This window comes from Coregonus clupeaformis, unplaced genomic scaffold, assembly GCF_020615455.1.
Source record: "Coregonus clupeaformis isolate EN_2021a unplaced genomic scaffold, ASM2061545v1 scaf1153, whole genome shotgun sequence".
In the NCBI taxonomy this organism is placed as follows: Eukaryota; Metazoa; Chordata; class Actinopteri; order Salmoniformes; family Salmonidae; genus Coregonus; species Coregonus clupeaformis.
In genome coordinates, this window is record NW_025534607.1 from 154,682 (window position 1) to 175,158 (window position 20,477).

Consider the following 20,477-nt stretch of genomic DNA (forward strand, 5'->3'; position numbering starts at 1 on the left):
CAGAAGACAAGAGTAGGACAAGGCTACTATGTGTTGTTCTTTATAAAACATGCCTCCGGACCCTCAGGACAAGGGACAGTCCACAGCTAGTTTTAAGAGAGAGAGACATGTTTGTTCAGGCAGTATTGCTGTAAACAAACATAGTTATTCCTGAGTGATCTTCTAAAACATAATCAGATACTAGGCTACTGCTGTAACCTCTGACCCTCAGTGGAGGACGAGACCACAGGAAACAAACTAATCTGACTAATCAGGCCAGAGAGGGTCTGTAGCAGCTGCATCCAAGCATCTCAATATGTAGCTGAGTCTCTGTGTGTCTGTCTGTGTGGGTCTCTGTGTGTCTGTCTGTGTGTCTGTGTCTGTGTGTGTGGGTCTCTGTGTGTCTGTCTCTGTGTGTCTCTGTGTGTGTGTGTGTGTGTGTCTCTGTCTCTGTGTCTGTGTCTGTCTCTGTGTCTGTGTCTGTGTCTCTGTGTGTCTCTCTGTGTGTCTCTGTGTGTGTGTGTGTGTCTCTGTGTCTGTGTGTGTGTGTGTCTCTGTGTGTCTCTGTGTCTCTCTGTGTGTGTGTGCGTGTCTCTCTCTGTGTGTGTGTGTCTCTGTGTGTCTCTGTGTGTGTGTGTGTCTGTGTGTATGTGTGTGTGTGTGTCTCTGTGTGTCTGTGTGTGTGTGTCTCTGTGTCTCTCTGTGTGTGTGTGCGTCTCTCTCTCTGTGTGTGTGTGTCTCTCTGTGTGTGTGTCTCTGTGTGTCTCTGTGTCTGTGTGTGTGTGTGTCTCTGTGTGTCTCTGTGTGTGTGTTTGTCTCTGTGTGTCTCTGTATGTGTGTGTGTGTCTCTGTGTGTCTCTGTGTGTGTCTCTGTCTCTCTGTGTGTGTGTGTGTCTCTCTGTCTCTCTGTGTGTGTCTCTGTCTCTCTGTGTGTGTCTGTGTGTGTGTGCGTGAGTGTGACCCAGTTGTGAGAGGAGCTGGAGGTCCCAGTTGTCTGGAGAAGTTATGAACGTCGTTATGAGGATACTTCATCATTCCTGATGTTTACAACAACAACAACAGCAGCAGTAATATCATACTCTGATAGTGACTGATTCATTTTCCTGAACCATGTGAAATCACTTGCATTGTGTCAGTTAATTAGCCTGGTAAGCAGTAAGGGGGCATCCCGAATGGCGCCCTATTCGCAACATGGTGCACTACTTATGACCAGAGCTCTATGGCGCCTTGTCGAAAGTAGTGCACTATGTAGGGAATAGGGTACCATTTGGGACCAGTGATGTACTACAGTGCCTTCGGAACGTATTCAGAGCCCTTTACTTTTTCCAAATTTTGTTAGGTTACAGCCTTATTCTAAAATTAATTAAATTGTTTTTTTTCCCTCATCAATCTACACACAATACCCCATAATGACAAAGCAAAAACTGTTTTTTAAAAATATGTTTTTGCTAATTTATAAAAAATAAAGACCCTTTACTCAGTACTTTGTTGAAGCACCTTTGGCAGCGATTACAGCCTCGAGTCTTCTTGGGTATGACGCTACAAACTTGGCCCACCTGTATTTGGGGAGTTTCTCACATTCTTCTCTGCAGATCCTCTCAAGCTCTGTCAGGGTGTATTGGGAGCGTCGCTGCACAGCTATTTTCAGGTCTCTCCAGAGATGTTCAATCGGGTTCAAGTCCGGGCTCTGGCTGGGCCACTCAAGGACATTCAGAGACTTGTCCCGAAGCCACTCCTGCATTGTCTTGGGTGTGTGCTTAGGGTCGTTGTCCTGTTGGAAGGTGAAACTTCGCCCCAGTCTGAGGTCCTGAGCGCTCTGGAGCAGGTTTTTATTAAGAATCTCTCTGTACGTTGCTCCGTTCCTCTTTGCCTCGATCCTGACTAGTCTCCCAGTCCCTGCTGCTGAAAAATATCCCCACAGCATGATGCTGCCACCACCATGCTTCACCGTAGGGATGGTGCCAGGTTTCCTCCAGACGTGACGGTTGGCATTCAGGCCAAAGAGTTCAATCCTGGTTTCATCAGACCAGAGAATCTTGTTTCTCTTGGTCTGAGAGTCCTTTACGTGCCATTTGGCAAACTCCAAGCGGGCTGTCATGTGCCTTTTACTGAGGAGTGGCTTCTGTCTGGCCACTCTACCATAAAGGCCAGATTGGTGGAGTGCTGCAGAGATGGTTGTCCTTCTGGAAGGTTCTCCCATCTCCAAAGAGGAACTCTGGAGCTCTGTCCGAGTGGCCATCGGGTTCTTGGTCACCTCCCTGACCAAGGCTCTTCTCCCCCGATTGCTCAGTTTGGCCGGGCGGCCAGCTCTAGGAAGAGTCTTGGTGGTTCCAAACTTCTTCCATTTAAGAATGATGGAGGCCACTGTGTTCTTGGGGACCTTCAATGCTGCAGATATTTTTTGGTACCCTTCCCCAGATCTGTGCCTCGACACAATCCTGTCTCGGAGCTCTACGGACAATTCCTTCGACCTCAAGTCTTGGTTTTTGCTCTGACATGCACTGTCTACTGTGGGACCTTATATAGACAGGTGGGTGCCTTTCCAAATCATGTCCAATTAATTTAATTTACCACAGGGGGACTCCAATCAAGTTGTAGAAACATCTCAAGGATGATCAATGGAAACAGGATACACCTGAGCTCAATTTTGTGTCTCATAGCAAAGGGTCTGAAAACTTATGTAAATAAGGTATTTCTGGTTTTAAATTTGTAATATATTTGCAAAACATTTCTAAAAACCTGTTTTCGCGTTCTCATAATGGGGTATTGTGTGCAGATTGCTGAGGATTATAAAAATATTTAAATCCATTTTAGAATAAGGGTGTAACGTAACAAAATGTGGAAGAAGTCAAGGGGTCTGAATACTTTCCCGAAAGCACTGTATATAAACCCTGGATTGCTGATGCTATATATTTGGCCAATGAGAGGCTTTGAAGCCACCGGTCGGCCATATTGGAACTCCTCAGAAGGAATTAATGGAATTCTACAGTATTTAAAGTAAATGTTCCAAGGAAATGACATGTGGTTTAAGTATTTTTGTTGTTGTAGTTGGGGGACAGTAACATTAGTATTTTCAAAAAAAAGTATACTTTTAAGGAAAATGTTTTTACACATTTTTAGGTTCACATAATATAATTTAAAAGTGTGCATTAAGATGTCAGTAATAGAGTAAACGTTGCAAAAACAAATGCAGACATTACAATGGTGGGGGAGAGCCAAGATGGAGGCACAATGGTGGGGGAGAGCCAAGATGGAGGCACAATGGTGGGGGAGAGCCAAGATGGAGGCACAATGGTGGGGGAGAGCCAAGATGGAGGCACAATGGTGGGGGAGAGCCAAGATGGAGGCACAATGGTGGGGGAGAGCCAAGATGGAGGCACAATGGTGGGGGAGAGCCAAGATGGAGGCACAATGGTGGGGGAGAGCCAAGATGGCGGCACGGCTTCAACCCAGCACCCCCTACCAGTCATCTAGTGTGTGTATATATATATATATAGATATAAGTCATTGTTTGGGACACAGAGTAAATGTTCCATTGAATCAGCCAGACAGACTCTCTCAGTTTGAAGGAGTTTCTGCTCTTTAATCAGATGCAATGATATTCAAGCTCTGGGGTGAAAACTCATTTAAAAACAGAGCCAACCTACTCATCACCAATTACAAACATTATATATTGCTGCCTGCTGATGTCGGAGTAGTGTACTTCTGCGGCTCGCTACAGGCGACACATAGTCTGCGTCCCAAAATGGCACCCTATTCCCTTTATAGTGCACTACCTTTGACCAGAGAATGGCACCCTATTCTCTATGTAGTGCACTACCTTTGACCAGGGCGCCCATAGGGAATAGGGTGCCATTTGGGACGCAGCCATAACGTGTAGCTCAAACTCTCTCCCAAAATCACATTCGTTTCCATTTTATAATTTGGTCTAATTGTATTTCACGTTGCTAAACATACTAGTGGATTATGGTCCTATTAAGACCTGATACCTGAGCTCCCGCAGTAAAACGTAATGTTATTAATGTGCACCAGCACAAATCACCACATCCAAAATGTTTGTCCCGTCCGAAATCTGCCATGTCAGTCATTTTTTACTTGGCAGGGAGGTTATTATCGCAGCCCCAAAAACCTACTGTTTTTCAGCAAACTCCAAGGTCCTCTGATAATATTTATCCCGTTGCGAATCGTTGTCCCTGTGTTTTGAAGGATATTACAGAGTTTAACAGGTGCTGCACCCTGTTTGGGTAAGAACGTGAACAAATTGATGCTTAAAACAAAGTGCTATGCACGTAGCCTACAGATGAATGAACTGTTTTGTCACATATCTTTCCAAGAGTCGTACTTCTCTTTTAAAAGATGAAGTGGACGATATTGTGCCCAATGAATTGATAACTTGCCAAATCCGTCAGGTATTTAAATGTCTGCAGGTTCCAGTTCATGGTTCTTATTGACATGCATCATTATTTTTGACTTCCTCAGAACTGAAAACCGTTAGACCAATATTCAGCTATCCCTAGACATTTGAAATATCTTCACATCTAGAAGAGACTCCGGGCTTCCGTCATAACGGTCCATTTTGAATGAGGGAGAAAAAAAAAATATTACAGGGGCAGTTTGGTAAAACTAATACCGCCCAAATCGTCCACTGGAATAACGGACATTCTGGGGTAATAATTACATAACCAGCGTTCTCTAGTAATACTAGTCCCCGTGTGAATAGGGCTTATCACTGCATTATAAACTCCATGGGTTGTTGAATGAACTATGAAACAGCATGTGCTAAAGTGGTTTGCTATGAATCTGGGGATTTTATTAGGAAAGATGATTGTATACTTCAGGCTCCTTTAAAAACACAGCTAGTGTCAAAAAAAGGTCAGCTGTATAATCTTCTGGGTTTTATAGGAAATATGATGGTACATTTCAGGTAGCTTAGTTTCCTTTCCAAACGCATCTCAAAATCACACCCTAATCTCTAAACAGCCATAGGGTCCCTGGTCTAAAGTAGTGCACTATATATAGGGAATAGGGTGCCATTCTCTGGTCTAAAGTAGTGCACTATATAGGGAATAGGGTGCCATTCTCTGGTCTAAAGTAATGCACTATATAGGGAATAGGGTGCCATTCTCTGGTCTAAAGTAGTGCACTATATAGGGAATAGGGTGCCATTCTCTGGTCTAAAGTAGTGCACTATATAGGGAATAGGGTGCCATTCTCTGGTCTAAAGTAGTGCACTATATAGGGAATAGGGTGCCATTCTCTGGTCTAAAGTAGTGCACTATATAGGGAATAGGATGCCATTCTCTGGTCTAAAGTAGTGCATTATATAGGGAATAGGGTGCCATTCTCTGGTCTAAAGTAGTGCACTATATAGGGAATAGGGTGCCATTCTCTGGTCTAAAGTAGTGCACTATATAGGGAATAGGGTGCCATTCTCTGGTCTAAAGTAGTGCACTATATAGGGAATAGGGTGCCATTCTCTGGTCTAAAGTAGTGCACTATATAGGGAATAGGGTGCCATTCTCTGGTCTAAAGTAGTGCTCTATATAGGGAATAGGGTGCCATTCTCTGGTCTAAAGTAGTGCACTATATAGGGAATAGGGTGCCATTCTCTGGTCTAAAGTAGTGCACTATATAGGGAATAGGGTGCCATTCTCTGGTCTAAAGTAGTGCACTATATAGGGAATAGGGTGCCATTCTCTGGTCTAAAGTAGTGGACTATATAGGGAATAGGGTGCCATTCTCTGGTCTAAAGTAGTGCACTATATAGGGAATAGGGTGCCATTCTCTGGTCTAAAGTAGTGCACTATATAGGGAATAGGGTACCATTTGGGACATGACCTGTGAGACATTGGCGCCTGCAGAGAAACATGCAGAGATACCTATCAGAATATCCAGATGAAACCAAGCTTCTTCGGGGAATTTAACCCCCAACTGGTGCGGGGCAGATTTAGTTAGATCTAATAAAGATCATTACATAATAGAGGATGTTACCCCCCCTACTGTTGTCAGGCAGATTTAGTTAATAATAATAATATGCCATTTAGCAGACGCTTTTATCCAAAGCGACTTACAGTCATGCGTGCATAAATTTTTTGTGTATGGGTTGTCCCGGGGATCGAACCCACTACCTTGGCGTTACAAGCGCCGTGCTCTACCAGCTGAGCTACCTAGTTAGATATAATAAAGATAATTACAGTTCTCTCAGCCAGCAACAGAAGCAGAAACCCAGAGTTTACCACAGAACCCTTCACGCGCCCATTTCTCTGTTTGGTTTTCCTCTGCAGCCCTCTGCAGCCCTCTCAGCACTCTCAGCCCTCTGCAGCCCTCTCAGCACTGAGCACTGAGTGCAGTAATTGTAAACAGATTTGTAAAATGCGTGCCAAATGGCAATCTATTCCTCTGGGCCCTGGTCAAAAGTAGTGCACTACAGTATATAGGGAATATAGTGCCATTTGGGACACATCCTGAGTTTACAATGAAATGAGGACAGAGTGTGTGAATGTCCAATTTGGGGAGAATTGAAGGAACCGACGGCACCAAGGTTGTTTGGTTTAGTGTTGTCAGCTGTTCTAAGCAGGCCTGGTCTCTCTCTCTCTCTCAATACAACATGAACAGTAAACATTCCACTCAGAAAAGAATAAAGACATGTCAGATGTCATTATGTCAGATGTCATTATGTCAGATGTCATTATGTCAGATGTCATTATGTCAGATGTCATTATGTCAGATGTCATTATGTCTGATGTCATTATGTCAGATGTCATTATGTCATTATGTCAGATGTCATTATGTCAGATGTCATTATGTCAGATGTCATTATGTCTGATGTCATTATGTCAGATGTCATTATGTCATTATGTCAGATGTCATTATGTCAGATGTCATTATGTCTATATCCAGTGTTGTAATGATGTGCAGATCCTCTTTCTCTCCCCTCTCTGACTGAAGGTTATTACAGCAGTATGTTTGAGTTGGACCACATCGCAGAATACATTTCATTAAGTCAAACAAGGGGATCGGGACTTATACCCAAACTGAGAAAACGTTGGAAAATGTTTAAGATCACGTTAAAAGAACGTTGACTGTGTTGTTCTGTTTTGTCTGTGTGTCTGGGCCTTTAGAACTCACAGGAGGCGTGGTCTTTACCCGGCAGCGCTATCAGTTAGCTCCGTTAGCAGAAGGCCACATAGGGAAAGATAAGGAAAGATATTCATATTAGCCTCCAGTCATCCATCCTATTGACTCTGAACACTTGGAACACTGAGGCCCATATGGACCCATTCTAGAACACACGGAACACTGAGGCTCATATGGACCCATTCTAGAACACAGGGAACACTGAGGCCCACATGGAGCCATTCTAGAACACAGGGAACACTGAGGCTCATATAGACCCATTCTAGAACACAGGGAACACCGAGGCTCATATGGACCCATTCTAGAACACAGGGAACACTGAGGCCCATATGGACCCATTCTAGAACACAGTGAACACTGAGGCCCATATGGACCCATTCTAGAACACAGGGAACACTGAGGCCCATATGGACCCATTCTAGAACACAGGGAACACCGAGGCCCATATGGACCCATTCTAAAACACAGGGAACACTGAGGCTCATATGGACCCATTCTAGAACACAGGGAACACTGAGGCCCATATGGACCCATTCTAGAACACAGGGAACACCGAGGCCCATATGGACCCATTCTAAAACACAGGGAACACTGAGGCTCATATGGACCCATTCTAGAACACAGGGAACACTGAGGCCCATATGGACCCATTCTAGAACACAGGGAACAATGAGGCCTGTAGGGACCCATTCTAGAACACAGGGAAGACTGAGGCCCATATGGACCCATTCTAGAACACAGGGAACACTGAGGCCCATATGGACCCATTCTAGAACAGCGGGAACACTGAGGCCCATATGGACCCATTCTAGAACACAGGGAACACTGAGGCCTGTAGGGACCCATTCTAGAACACAGGGAACACTGAGGCCTGTAGGGACCCATTCTAGAACACAGGGAAAACTGAGGCCCATATGGACCCATTCTAGAACACAGGGAACACTAAGGCCCATATGGACCCATTCTAGAACACAGGGAACACTGAGGCTCATATGGACCCATTCTAGAACACAGGGAACACTGAGGCCCATATGGACTCATTCTAGAACACAGGGAACACTGAGGCCCATATGGACCCATTCTAGAACAGCGGGAACACTGAGGCCCATATGGACCCATTCTAGAACACAGGGAACACTGAGGCCTGTAGGGATCCATTCTAGAACACAGGGAACACTGAGGCTCATATGGACCCATTCTAGAACACAGGGAACACTGAGGCCCATATGGACTCATTCTAGATCACAGGGAACACTGAGGCCCATATGGACCCATTCTAGAACACAGGGAACACTGAGGCCCATATGGACCCATTCTAGAACACAGGGAACACTGAGGCCCATATGGACCCATTCTAGAACACAGGGAACACTGAGGCCCATATGGACTCATTCTAGAACACAGGGAACACTGAGGCCCATATGGACCCATTCTAGAACAGCGGGAACACTGAGGCCCATATGGACCCATTCTAGAACACAGGGAACACTGAGGCCAGTAGGGATCCATTCTAGAACACAGGGAACACTGAGGCTCATATGGACCCATTCTAGAACACAGGGAACACTGAGGCCCATATGGACTCATTCTAGATCACAGGGAACACTGAGGCCCATATGGACCCATTCTAGAACACAGGGAACACTGAGGCCCATATGGACCCATTCTAGAACACAGGGAACACTGAGGCCCATATGGACCCATTCTAGAACAGCGGGAACACTGAGGCCCATATGGACCCATTCTAGAACACAGGGAACACTGAGGCCCATATGGGCCCATTCTAGAACACAGGGAACACTGAGGCCTGTAGGGACCCATTCTAGAACACAGGGAACACTGAGGCCTGTAGGGACCCATTCTAGAACACAGGGAAAACTGAGGCCCATATGGACCCATTCTAGAACACAGGGAACACTGAGGCCCATATGGACCCATTATAGAACACAGGGAACACTGAGGCCCATATGGACCCATTCTAGAACACAGGGAACACTGAGGCCCATATGGACCCATTCTAGAACACAGGGAACACTGAGGCCCATATGGACCCATTATAGAACACAGGGAAAACTGAGGCCCATATGGACCCATTCTAGAACACAGGGAACACTGAGGCCCATATGGACCCATTCTAGAACACAGGGAACACTGAGGCCCATATGGACCCATTCTAGAACAGCGGGAACACTGAGGCCCATATGGACCCATTCTAGAACACAGGGAACACTGAGGCCTGTAGGGACCCATTCTAGAACACAGGGAACACTGAGGCCTGTAGGGACCCATTCTAGAACACAGGGAAAACTGAGGCCCATATGGACCCATTCTAGAACACAGGGAACACTAAGGCCCATATGGACCCATTCTAGAACACAGGGAACACTGAGGCCCATATGGACCCATTCTAGAACACAGGGAACACTGAGGCCCATATGGACTCATTCTAGAACACAGGGAACACTGAGGCCCATATGGACCCATTCTAGAACAGCGGGAACACTGAGGCCCATATGGACCCATTCTAGAACACAGGGAACACTGAGGCCTGTAGGGATCCATTCTAGAACACAGGGAACACTGAGGCTCATATGGACCCATTCTAGAACACAGGGAACACTGAGGCCCATATGGACTCATTCTAGATCACAGGGAACACTGAGGCCCATATGGACCCATTCTAGAACACAGGGAACACTGAGGCCCATATGGACCCATTCTAGAACACAGGGAACACTGAGGCCCATATGGACCCATTCTAGAACACAGGGAACACTGAGGCCCATATGGACTCATTCTAGAACACAGGGAACACTGAGGCCCATATGGACCCATTCTAGAACAGCGGGAACACTGAGGCCCATATGGACCCATTCTAGAACACAGGGAACACTGAGGCCAGTAGGGATCCATTCTAGAACACAGGGAACACTGAGGCTCATATGGACCCATTCTAGAACAGAGGGAACACTGAGGCCCATATGGACTCATTCTAGATCACAGGGAACACTGAGGCCCATATGGACCCATTCTAGAACACAGGGAACACTGAGGCCCATATGGACCCATTCTAGAACACAGGGAACACTGAGGCCCATATGGACCCATTCTAGAACAGCGGGAACACTGAGGCCCATATGGACCCATTCTAGAACACAGGGAACACTGAGGCCCATATGGACCCATTCTAGAACACAGGGAACACTGAGGCCCATATGGACCCATTCTAGAACACAGGGAACACTGAGGCCCATATGGACCCATTCTAGAACACAGGGAACACTGAGGCCCATATGGACCCATTCTAGAACACAGGGAACACTGAGGCCCATATGGACCCATTATAGAACACAGGGAAAACTGAGGTCCATATGGACCCATTATAGAACACAGGGAACACTGAGGCCCATATGGACCCATTATAGAACACAGGGAACACTGAGGCCCATATGGACCCATTATAGAACACAGGGAAAACTGAGGCCCATATGGACCCATTCTAGAACACAGGGAACACTGAGGCCCATATGGACCCATTCTAGAACAGCGGGAACACTGAGGCCCATATGGACCCATTCTAGAACAGCGGGAACACTGAAGCCCATATGGACCCATTCTAGAACACAGGGAACACTGAGGCCTGTAGGGACCCATTCTAGAACACAGGGAACACTGAGGCCTGTAGGGACCCATTCTAGAACACAGGGAACACTGAGGCCCATATGGACCCATTCTAGAACAGCGGGAACACTGAGGCCCATATGGACCCATTCTAGAACACAGGGAACACTGAGGCCTGTAGGGACCCATTCTAGAACACAGGGAAAACTGAGGCCCATATGGACCCATTCTAGAACACAGGGAACACTGAGGTCCATATGGACCCATTATAGAACACAGGGAAAACTGAGGCCCATATGGACTCATTCTAGAACACAGGGAACACTGAGGCCCATATGGACCCATTCTAAAACAGCGGGAACACTGAGGCCCATATGGACCCATTCTAGAACACAGGGAACACTGAGGCCTGTAGGGACCCATCCTAGAACACAGGGAACACCGAGGCCCATATGGACCCATTCTAAAACACAGGGAACACTGAGGCTCATATGGACCCATTCTAGAACACAGGGAACACTGAGGCCCATATGGACCCATTCTAGAACACAGGGAACACCGAGGCCCATATGGACCCATTCTAGAACACAGGGAACACCGAGGCCCATATGGACCCATTCTAGAACACAGGGAACACCGAGGCCCATATGGACCCATTCTAAAACACAGGGAACACTGAGGCTCATATGGACCCATTCTAGAACACAGGGAACACTGAGGCCCATATGGACCCATTCTAGAACACAGGGAACACCGAGGCCCATATGGACCCATTCTAGAACACAGGGAACACCGAGGCCCATATGGACCCATTCTAGAACACAGGGAAGACTGAGGCCCATATGGACCCATTCTAGAACACAGGGAACACCGAGGCCCATATGGACCCATTCTAGAACACAGGGAACACCGAGGCCCATATGGACCCATTCTAGAACACAGGGAACACCGAGGCCCATATGGAGCCATTCTAGATCCTCTGCATGCGCCTGTGTTCCACAGCCCAGTCCCAGGGAAGCACAGGAGAGAGGGTTAGGTAAAGGCCACTGGCATCATTAACACACAACACGCTCACACACACACACACCCCACAGGACATACACACACATACACACACACACAACCCACAGGACATACACACACAAGCATGAACACATGCACACACACACACACATTGGTAAATACAGTCGTCTCTTATAGCCTCTATAGACCTTTGAGAAACACCTCTTCACATTCTAATGAGTAGTGAAGCGTTCAGTGTTCCTGTAATGTCAGCGGTTAGGTAGAAACCACAGCAGAGGCTTCATTGATTTAAACATTGTAAATGTCAGCTTCAACTCTACCTACTGGCACCTCGTTTCATCTGGAAAACATAGCCAATAACAGCACACAACACACACACACACACACACACACACACACAGGACATACACACACAAGCACATGCACACACACACACACACACATTGGTGAATATAGTCGTCTCTTATAGCCTCTATAGACCTTTGAGAAACACTTCTCTTCACATTCTAATGAGTAGTGAAGCGTTCAGTGTTCCTGTAATGTCAGTGGGTAGGTGGAAACCACAGCAGAGGGGATTGGAGGATTGGACAATCGGTTGGATGAACACAGATTGAGATTACAGCGACAGAGATCAAGATGAATCCAAATCCTAATCTAATATGTTGAATACCTGACATTAAATGGCTTTGTACTGAATTATTCAATACTACAGGCCTGCTGGTCTATATACATTGATAGAAACCTCTCCCTCTGTCTCCTTTCTTTACCTCTCTCCATCTCCTCCTCCTCCTCCTAACTGTGGTCTCTCTCTCCTCTGTCTCTCTCTCTCTCTCCCTCTGTCTGTCTCTCTCTCTCTCTCTCTCATTATCTCTCTCTCATTATCTCTCTCTCTCTCTCTGTCTCTCTCTCTCTCTCTCTCATTATCTCTCTCTCTCTCCCTCTCTCTCTCTCTCTGTCTCTCTCTCTCTCTCTCTCCCTCTGTCTCTCTCTCTCTCTCATTATCTCTCTCTCTCTCTCTCTCTCTCTCTCTCATTATCTCTCTCTCTCATTATCTCTCTCTCTCTCTGTCTCTCTCTCTCTCTCTCTCTCTCATTATCTCTCTCTCTCATTATCTCTCTCTCTCTCTGTCTCTCTCTCTCTCTCTCTCTGTCTCTCTCTCTGTCTCTCTCATTATCTCTCTCTCTCATTATCTCTCTGTCTCTCTCTCTCTCTCTCTCTCTCGCTCATTATCTCTCTCTCTCTGTCTCTGTCTCTGTCTCTGTCTCTCTCTCTCTCTCTCTCTGTCTCTCTCTCTCTCTCTATCTGTCTCTCTCTCTCTCATTATCTCTCTCTCTCTATCCTCTCTCTCTGTCTGTCTCTCTCTCTCTCTCTCTGTCTCTCTCTCTCTCCTCTCTCTCTCTCTCTCTCTCTGTCTCTCTCTCTCTCTCTCCATCTCTCTCTCTCTCTGTCTCTCTCTCTCTCTCCATCTCTCTCTCTCTCTGTCTCTCTCTCTCTCTCTCTCTCCATCTCGCTCTCTCTCTGTCTCTCTCTCTCTCCTCTACAGACTCCAGATGTTGGAGGCTATCTGTAAACACTGGGAAGGCCCCATCAGTCTGGCCCTGTATCTCTCCGACGCTGAGGCTCAGCAGTTCCTGCGCTACACCCAGGGGTCAGAGGTGCTGATGTCGAGGGGGAACGTGGGCTACCACATCGTGTACAAGGAGGGTCAGTTCTACCCGGTCAACCTGCTCAGGAACGTAGCCGCGCGACAGGTCAACACGCCCTACATGTTCCTGTCAGACGTCGACTTCCTGCCCATGTACGGGCTATACGATTACCTCAGGTGAGGGGGGGGGAGACCGCCACAGAGATACTGTCATTTTTTATATTCTCTTCTAATTCTGGGGTCACATTGCTGGGGGAAACTTCTAGATCACAGAGGGGGGAGGGGGGGATGTGTGGAGAGAGTGGCTCTCTAACCTTTGGGACTGTTTGGCTGTTTGATGAAGCAGAGGGGTTTGTTGTGATGAAAGTTATTTACTTTCCCTTTTTCTTTCCAGAGCTACAGTATTGTCTTTGTCTGTCTGTCTGTCTGTCTGTCTGTCTGTCTGTCTGTCTGTCTGTCACGTTATACTGTAATGACGTCAGGATCGTTAAGTCCCCGTAATGTTGTAGTGACATCAGACTCCATCTCTGTCCCCTGTAAGAAGTCTGTAGTTCAGCTGGACATGGCTAACAATAAGAAACCTCTGGAACGTTCTAATAACGTTACTGGAACGTTCTAAATAACATCTCTGAAACGTCTCTGGAACGTCTCTGTAACGTCTCTGCAACATCTCTGAAACGTTATAATAACATCTCTGTAACGTTATAATAACGTCTCTGAAACCTTTAAAATAACGTTTCTGGAACGTTATAATAACATCTCTGTAACGTCTCTGTAACGTCTCTGTAACGTCTCTGTGCCCTGTAGGAAGTCTGTGGTGCAGCTGGACATGGCTAACAATAAGAAAGCTCTGGAACGTTCTAATAACATCTCTGTAACGTCTCTGTAAGGTCTCTGTAACGTCTCTGTAACGTCTCTGAAACGTCTCTGTGCCCTGTAGGAAGTCTGTGGTGCAGCTGGACATGGCTAACAATAAGAAAGCTCTGGTGGTGCCGGCCTTCGAGACGCTCCGTTACCGCCTGGCTTACCCCAAGTCCAAGGCTGAGCTGCTGACACAACTGGACATGGGGACTCTGTTCACCTTCAGGTAGAACCCATGCAGCCGCCGCAGCTTCGTTACAGTACACACATGTACGTCCCTCACGCTGCATGGGGGTTGGAATCCCCACTGAGACAGGTTCTGAACTTCTGTTCCCCTTCACCTGTACCCAATCATTCCTTTCTGCGCTGTTTAAATAAAGTGAAGGAATACCTAAACGTGTTCTCTAAAACAAAGCACTTGAAGGGCTTGGACACATTCTCATTAGTAAGCAGCAGCACAGATGTTACTTTGCCATTTGCCTGCCAACAACTGAAATATGATCATTTAAGGTAAAACATCACTGTTACCCTGGCTCTAAGGGATAAAGCCGACCTCCTGGTGTTTCAATCCAAGCAGATTAGATGTTTGTTTGTCTTTCAACACAGAGATCGTTTTTCATCATTAACATGACAGATTGAGCCACAGAGCCCAGACAGTTTGGTTCAATCACTCCTCAGCTAGAAGGACTCCCAGACAGTTTGGTTCAATCACTCCTCAGCTAGAAGGACTCCCAGACAGTTTGGTTCAATCACTCCTCAACTAGAAGGACTCCCAGACAGTTTGGTTCAATCACTCCTCAGCTAGAAGGACTCCCAGATAGTTTGGTTCAATCACTCCTCAGCTAGAAGGACTCCCAGACAGTTTGGTTCAATCACTCCTCAGCTAGAAGGACTCCCAGACAGTTTGGTTCAATCACTCCTCAGCTAGAAGGACTCCCAGACAGTTTGGTTCAATCACTCCTCAGCTAGAAGGACTCCCAGACAGTTTGGTTCAATCACTCCTCAGCTAGAAGGACTCCCAGACAGTTTGGTTCAATCACTCCTCAACTAGAAGGACTCTAATCCTCTAATCAAAAGGTGTCACACTATCTCCATGTAGGTTTGTATGCCATTGGCAATAAAGTATTGAATGTTGAATGTTGAATCCTACTATCTGTACTCCTGCTAGATACCATGTCTGGACGAAGGGTCATGCTCCCACTAACTTTGCTAAGTGGAGGACTGCCACCACGCCCTACAGGGTCCAGTGGGAAGCAGACTTTGAACCCTATGTGATGGTGAGAAGGGACAGTCCAGAGTACGACAGACGCTTCGTTGGCTTTGGGTGGAATAAAGTGTCTCATGTTATGGAACTGGACGCCCAGGTACTGAACACACCTTTACCCCATCACTCTCAATCTGAACACACCTTTACCCAATCACTCTCAATCTGAACACACCTTTACCCAATCACTCTCAATCTGAACACACCTTTACCCCATCACTCTCAATCTGAACACACCTTTACCCAATCACTCTCAATCTGAACACACCTTTACCCAATCACTCTCAATCTGAACACACCTTTACCCCATCACTCTCAATCTGAACACACCTTTACCCCATCACTCTCAATCTGAACACACCTTTACCCCATCACTCTCAATCTGAACACACCTTTACCCCATCACTCTCAATCTGAACACACCTTTACCCCATCACTCTCAATCTGAACACACCTTTACCCCATCACTCTCAATCTGAACACACCTTTACCCCATCACTCTCAATCTGAACACACCTTTACCCCATCACTCTCAATCTGAACACACATTTACCCCATCACTCTCAATCTGAACACACCTTTACCCCATCACTCTCAATCTGAACACACCTTTACCCCATCATCACTTTACCCCATCTGTATACACCTCCACCCACACAGATCTATCTGTACATAGTTCTACCCAGTCACTCTCTCTATCTGTACATAGTTCTACCCAGTCACTCTCTCTATCTGTACATAGTTCTACCCAGTCACCTCTCTATCTGTACATAGTTCTACCCAGTCACTCTCTATCTGTACATAGTTCTACCCAGTCACTCTCTATCTGTACATAGTTCTACCCAGTCACTCTCTCTATCTGTACATAGTTCTACCCAGTCACTCTCTCTATCTGTACATAGTTCTACCCAGTCACTCCATCACTACACCTATTCACCCAGTCATTCTCTCTATCTGTCACAAGTCTACACCAGTCACTCTCTACTGACATTCTACCCACACTTTTCATCTGTCCATAGTTCTACCGTCCACCCTCTGTACATAGCTCCACCCTGTCACTCTCTATCTGTACATAGCTCCACCCTCTGTCCTTCTGTCCACACCTCCACCCTCTGTCCTTCTGTCCACACCTCCACCCTCTATCCTTCTGTCCACACCTCCACCCTCTGTCCTTCTGTCCACACCTCCACCCTCTGTCCTTCTGTCCACACCTCCACCCTGTCCTTCTGTCCATACCTCCACCCTCTGTCCTTCTGTCCACACCTCCACCCTCTGTCCTTCTGTCCACACCTCCACCCTGTCCTTCTGTCCATACCTCCACCCTGTCCTTCTGTCCACACCTCCACCCTCTGTCCTTCTGTCCACACCTCCACCCTCTGTCCTTCTGTCCACACCTCCACCCTGTCCTTCTGTCCACACCTCCACCCTCTGTCCTTCTGTCCACACCTCCACCCTCTGTCCTTCTGTCCACACCTCCACCATGTCCTTCTGTCCACACCTCCACCCTGTCCTTCTGTCCACACCTCCACCCTCTGTCCTTCTGTCCACACCTCCACCCTGTCCTTCTGTCCACACCTCCACCCTCTGTCCTTCTGTCCACACCTCCACCCTCTGTCCTTCTGTCCACACCTCCACCCTGTCCTTCTGTCCACACCTCCACCCTCTGTCCTTCTGTCCACACCTCCACCCTCTGTCCTTCTGTCCACACCTCCACCCTCTGCCCTTCTGTCCACACCTCCACCTCCACACTCTCTCCATCCATCAATTTTTCTCTCCACCTCCACTCTCTCTCCAGCTCCACTCTCTCCATTTATTCACCCACTCTCCCCCTCTCTTGCAATCTCTCTCTATCTCTCCATCATTATTTCAACTTGACTTCCCCTGACTCCAGGTATCTCCGTAGGGATGATCTATACGTGTCAAGCGATCAAATAACATTTCATTTGATGTTGTAGATAATCAATAACTAACTGTTTCTGACTCTGGCCTGTCTCCTCTGTTCCAGGAGTATGAGTTTGTGGTTCTGCCCAACGCCTTCATGATCCACATGCCTCACGCCCCCAGCTTCGACATCACCAAGTTCCGCTCCAACAAGCAGTACCGGGTCTGTTTGAAGACCCTGAAGGAGGAGTTTCAGCAGAACATGTCTCGACGATATGGCTTCGCTGCCCTCAAATACATGACTGCAGAGAACAACAGCTAGCCAACGCTGATGAGCCAGACACTCTGACCCGTTATTGACTACACTACCCATAACCCCCCCCTCCTCTAAGGCTGTCTAGGACTACACTACTACCCAGGACCCCTCTGGGCTGGGCAGAGGAGGGGGGAAAGGGCGATGGATTCTAAAGGACAGTTGATATAGGGAGTCAGGAGTGGACAGATACTGTCAGTTCGGAGACAGAATGGAGTTACTAAAGACTCTACCACGAACTCTGACCTTTGTGCCAACCAATCATGGGGTTTAAATGTGTGGTCTGATTCTTGTGAACTCTCACCTTTAGTTTGGGCTTATGACCTTTGACCAAACCAGTGTTAACCAACTGAAGGGTAACCGTAAGGTCGTTGTGTCCCAAACATTGTTTAACCCTCTGAGGATGGATGGAGCAGCCTGTCCAGGAGTTGCTGCCTGGTTTCCGGCTGGGTGAGGAAGCTGTTTCTGTGAAGGCTGCATCAGTACAGGCTGGTTTGGCTTTCTACAGCTCCCTGCTCTTCTCGAACAACAGAACTGGACATCACTGTGGGTGGGAGGGAGGGAGAGAGGGAGAGAGGGAGGGAGAGTGGGAGGGAGAGAGGGAGGGAGAGTGGGAGGGAGGGAGGGAGGGAGGGAGAGAGAGGGAGGTGGGAGATGGGAGGAGAGAGGGAGAGTGGGAGGGAGGGAGGAAGGGAGAGTGGGAGGGAGGGAGAGTGGGAGGGAGGGAGGGAGGGAGAGTGGGAGGGAGGGAGGGAGGGAGGGAGGGAGAGAGGGAGAGAGAGAGACTGACTGACTATAGCCTTGGACATGGAAAGCAGATAGACATTAGTTCTTTCTCTGTGCCATATCTGGAAGACCAGCAGCTCATTCCCAGGGTAATGTAATGTGGGTTGTGCCTGCCTCCAGGTCAAATGCTGAGGAGAGCTGAGGAGAAGGAGAGAAAGCTTTGACGCATTGTGTGCTTACATTATGTCCGTACACTGCAAATCAGAAAACAATTATTATCAATGTGCCGTAAAAATAAAAAAAAGCAATGATTTAACTGACAAACAGCACATCCAGTTTCACTCTCATAAAATGCAAATTATGTTGCTCAGCGATAAGTGACAAAACATCAGAGCCACATCAGAAATGTTGGAGAACAGTCTGGAAATCTGACACATGGGCTGCATCCCAAATGGCACCCTATTCCCTATATAGTGCACTACTTTAGACCAGAGAATGGCACCCTATTCCCTATATAGTGCACTACTTTAGACCAGAGAATGGCACCCTATTCCCTATATAGTGCACTACTTTAGACCAGAGAATGGCACCCTATTCCCTATATAGTGCACTACTTTAGACCAGAGCCCTATGGTCAAAGGTAGTGCACTATATGGAAATAGGGTGCCATTTGCGACACACATAGTGAGATATTCCGTGTGCGTCTTCTACTGGTGCTACATTTAGTTCACGTCTGATATTGATCAAAAGGAATCTCCCGGATCATATGACAGTACAGGAACAGTACAAGGACTGATGGAGGTCATCCAGCCCATCTGTATTCAGGATATATCTACACATCTGCTATACAACAAGGAAGCGTGTTTCTGATGGATTCAGAAAGCCTGTTTTACTCACTACGACTGGACAATCTGCGTGGCAGTTGGTTGAATGTGCTTGGATATACTTGGTTATAAACACACACACACACACCTAACACCCACTCCAAACATCTTGTCTTCATGATACCACTCTGTTAGTATCTTTGATTCTGACTCCACCCCTCTCACCAAGCAGGAAGTGGAGCATAAACCAATCAGCTCAAGGGTTGACCTTTTCTGTTGTCAGTATTCCATTGTTACGTATCAGTGAGTGTGTGTTTACAGTCACAAGGTGTGAAACAAGAACAAGTGGAACTGAGACGGCACTATGCCCTGTTTAAGAGAGAACTGGGGGAGGATGGATGGACACTCAAAATGGAGGATTCAGACTCCAGGACAGCATTTCTAGTGGTAAAACAACCACTAGTAGTGATGATAAGAGATGAACAGAAGGGAGGTGGTAGTGATGACATCACTCAGACCGTCCAGGAAGTCAGGCTAAAAGCCTGGATGGTCGTCACTAGTTACCACAGCCACAAAGTCATTATGGCTAAACTCTGCCTATTTAAAAAAATATATATATATATATATAATACAATCTTAAAATCTAATTTAAACCTAATCCTAACCTTAACCACACTTCTGACCTTATGCCTAACCTTAAATTAAGACCAAAATGCAAATTTCTGTTACAATTTAGACGTTGTGGCTGTGGTAACTAGTGCCAACCACAACCTTGATGGCCCCCCCCACTTCGCTGACAAGGGCTCACCAGTGTGTGTGAAACAGGAGCAGTGGGTGTTCTGTGGCTGTTTGTTGGAAGCCATGTATCATTTGTGACTGTGTGTGAAGTTGTTTGAAGCAGCTGAGGTGTGTATGAGGTGTGACTGTGTGTTTAGGAGGTGTGTGTGTGTGTGTGTGTGTGTGTGTGTGTGTGTGTGTGTGTGTGTGTGTGTGTGTGTGTGTGGCTTGGCAGACGGCACTCCATCCCCTCGGGGAGCAGAACTAGAGATGTGTAACTAGGTCAGAGCTGTCAGATAGACTGCCAGACAGACTGCCAGATAGACTGCCAGATAGACTGCCAGACAGACGTGACGCTTCTTCCTGAATAAATAAAAAACTACTGAGTGAGATGGAGGAGGAGGATCAGTGTTGTTTCTTCTGTCT

General features: G+C 47.0%; 1 protein-coding gene across 2 annotated transcripts in view; it reads left to right on the forward strand.

The window, feature by feature from the left end:
- The window catches only part of large1 (LARGE xylosyl- and glucuronyltransferase 1), a 149,040-nt gene extending 130,763 nt beyond the window's left edge, over window positions 1-18,277 (forward strand). Inside the window, exons 11-14 of one of the 2 annotated variants that reach the window (XM_045217624.1) lie at window positions 13,304-13,582; window positions 14,346-14,492; window positions 15,435-15,630; window positions 17,536-18,277. In XM_045217624.1, the coding sequence (XP_045073559.1) occupies window positions 13,304-13,582; window positions 14,346-14,492; window positions 15,435-15,630; window positions 17,536-17,733 (820 nt within the window). In that variant the 3' untranslated portion in view covers window positions 17,734-18,277. Of the gene's footprint in view, window positions 1-13,303; window positions 13,583-14,212; window positions 14,322-14,345; window positions 14,493-15,434; window positions 15,631-17,535 lie in introns of those variants that run through there. The other variant, XM_045217625.1, reaches the window with a different exon arrangement.
- Window positions 18,278-20,477: the final 2,200 nt, after the last annotated feature.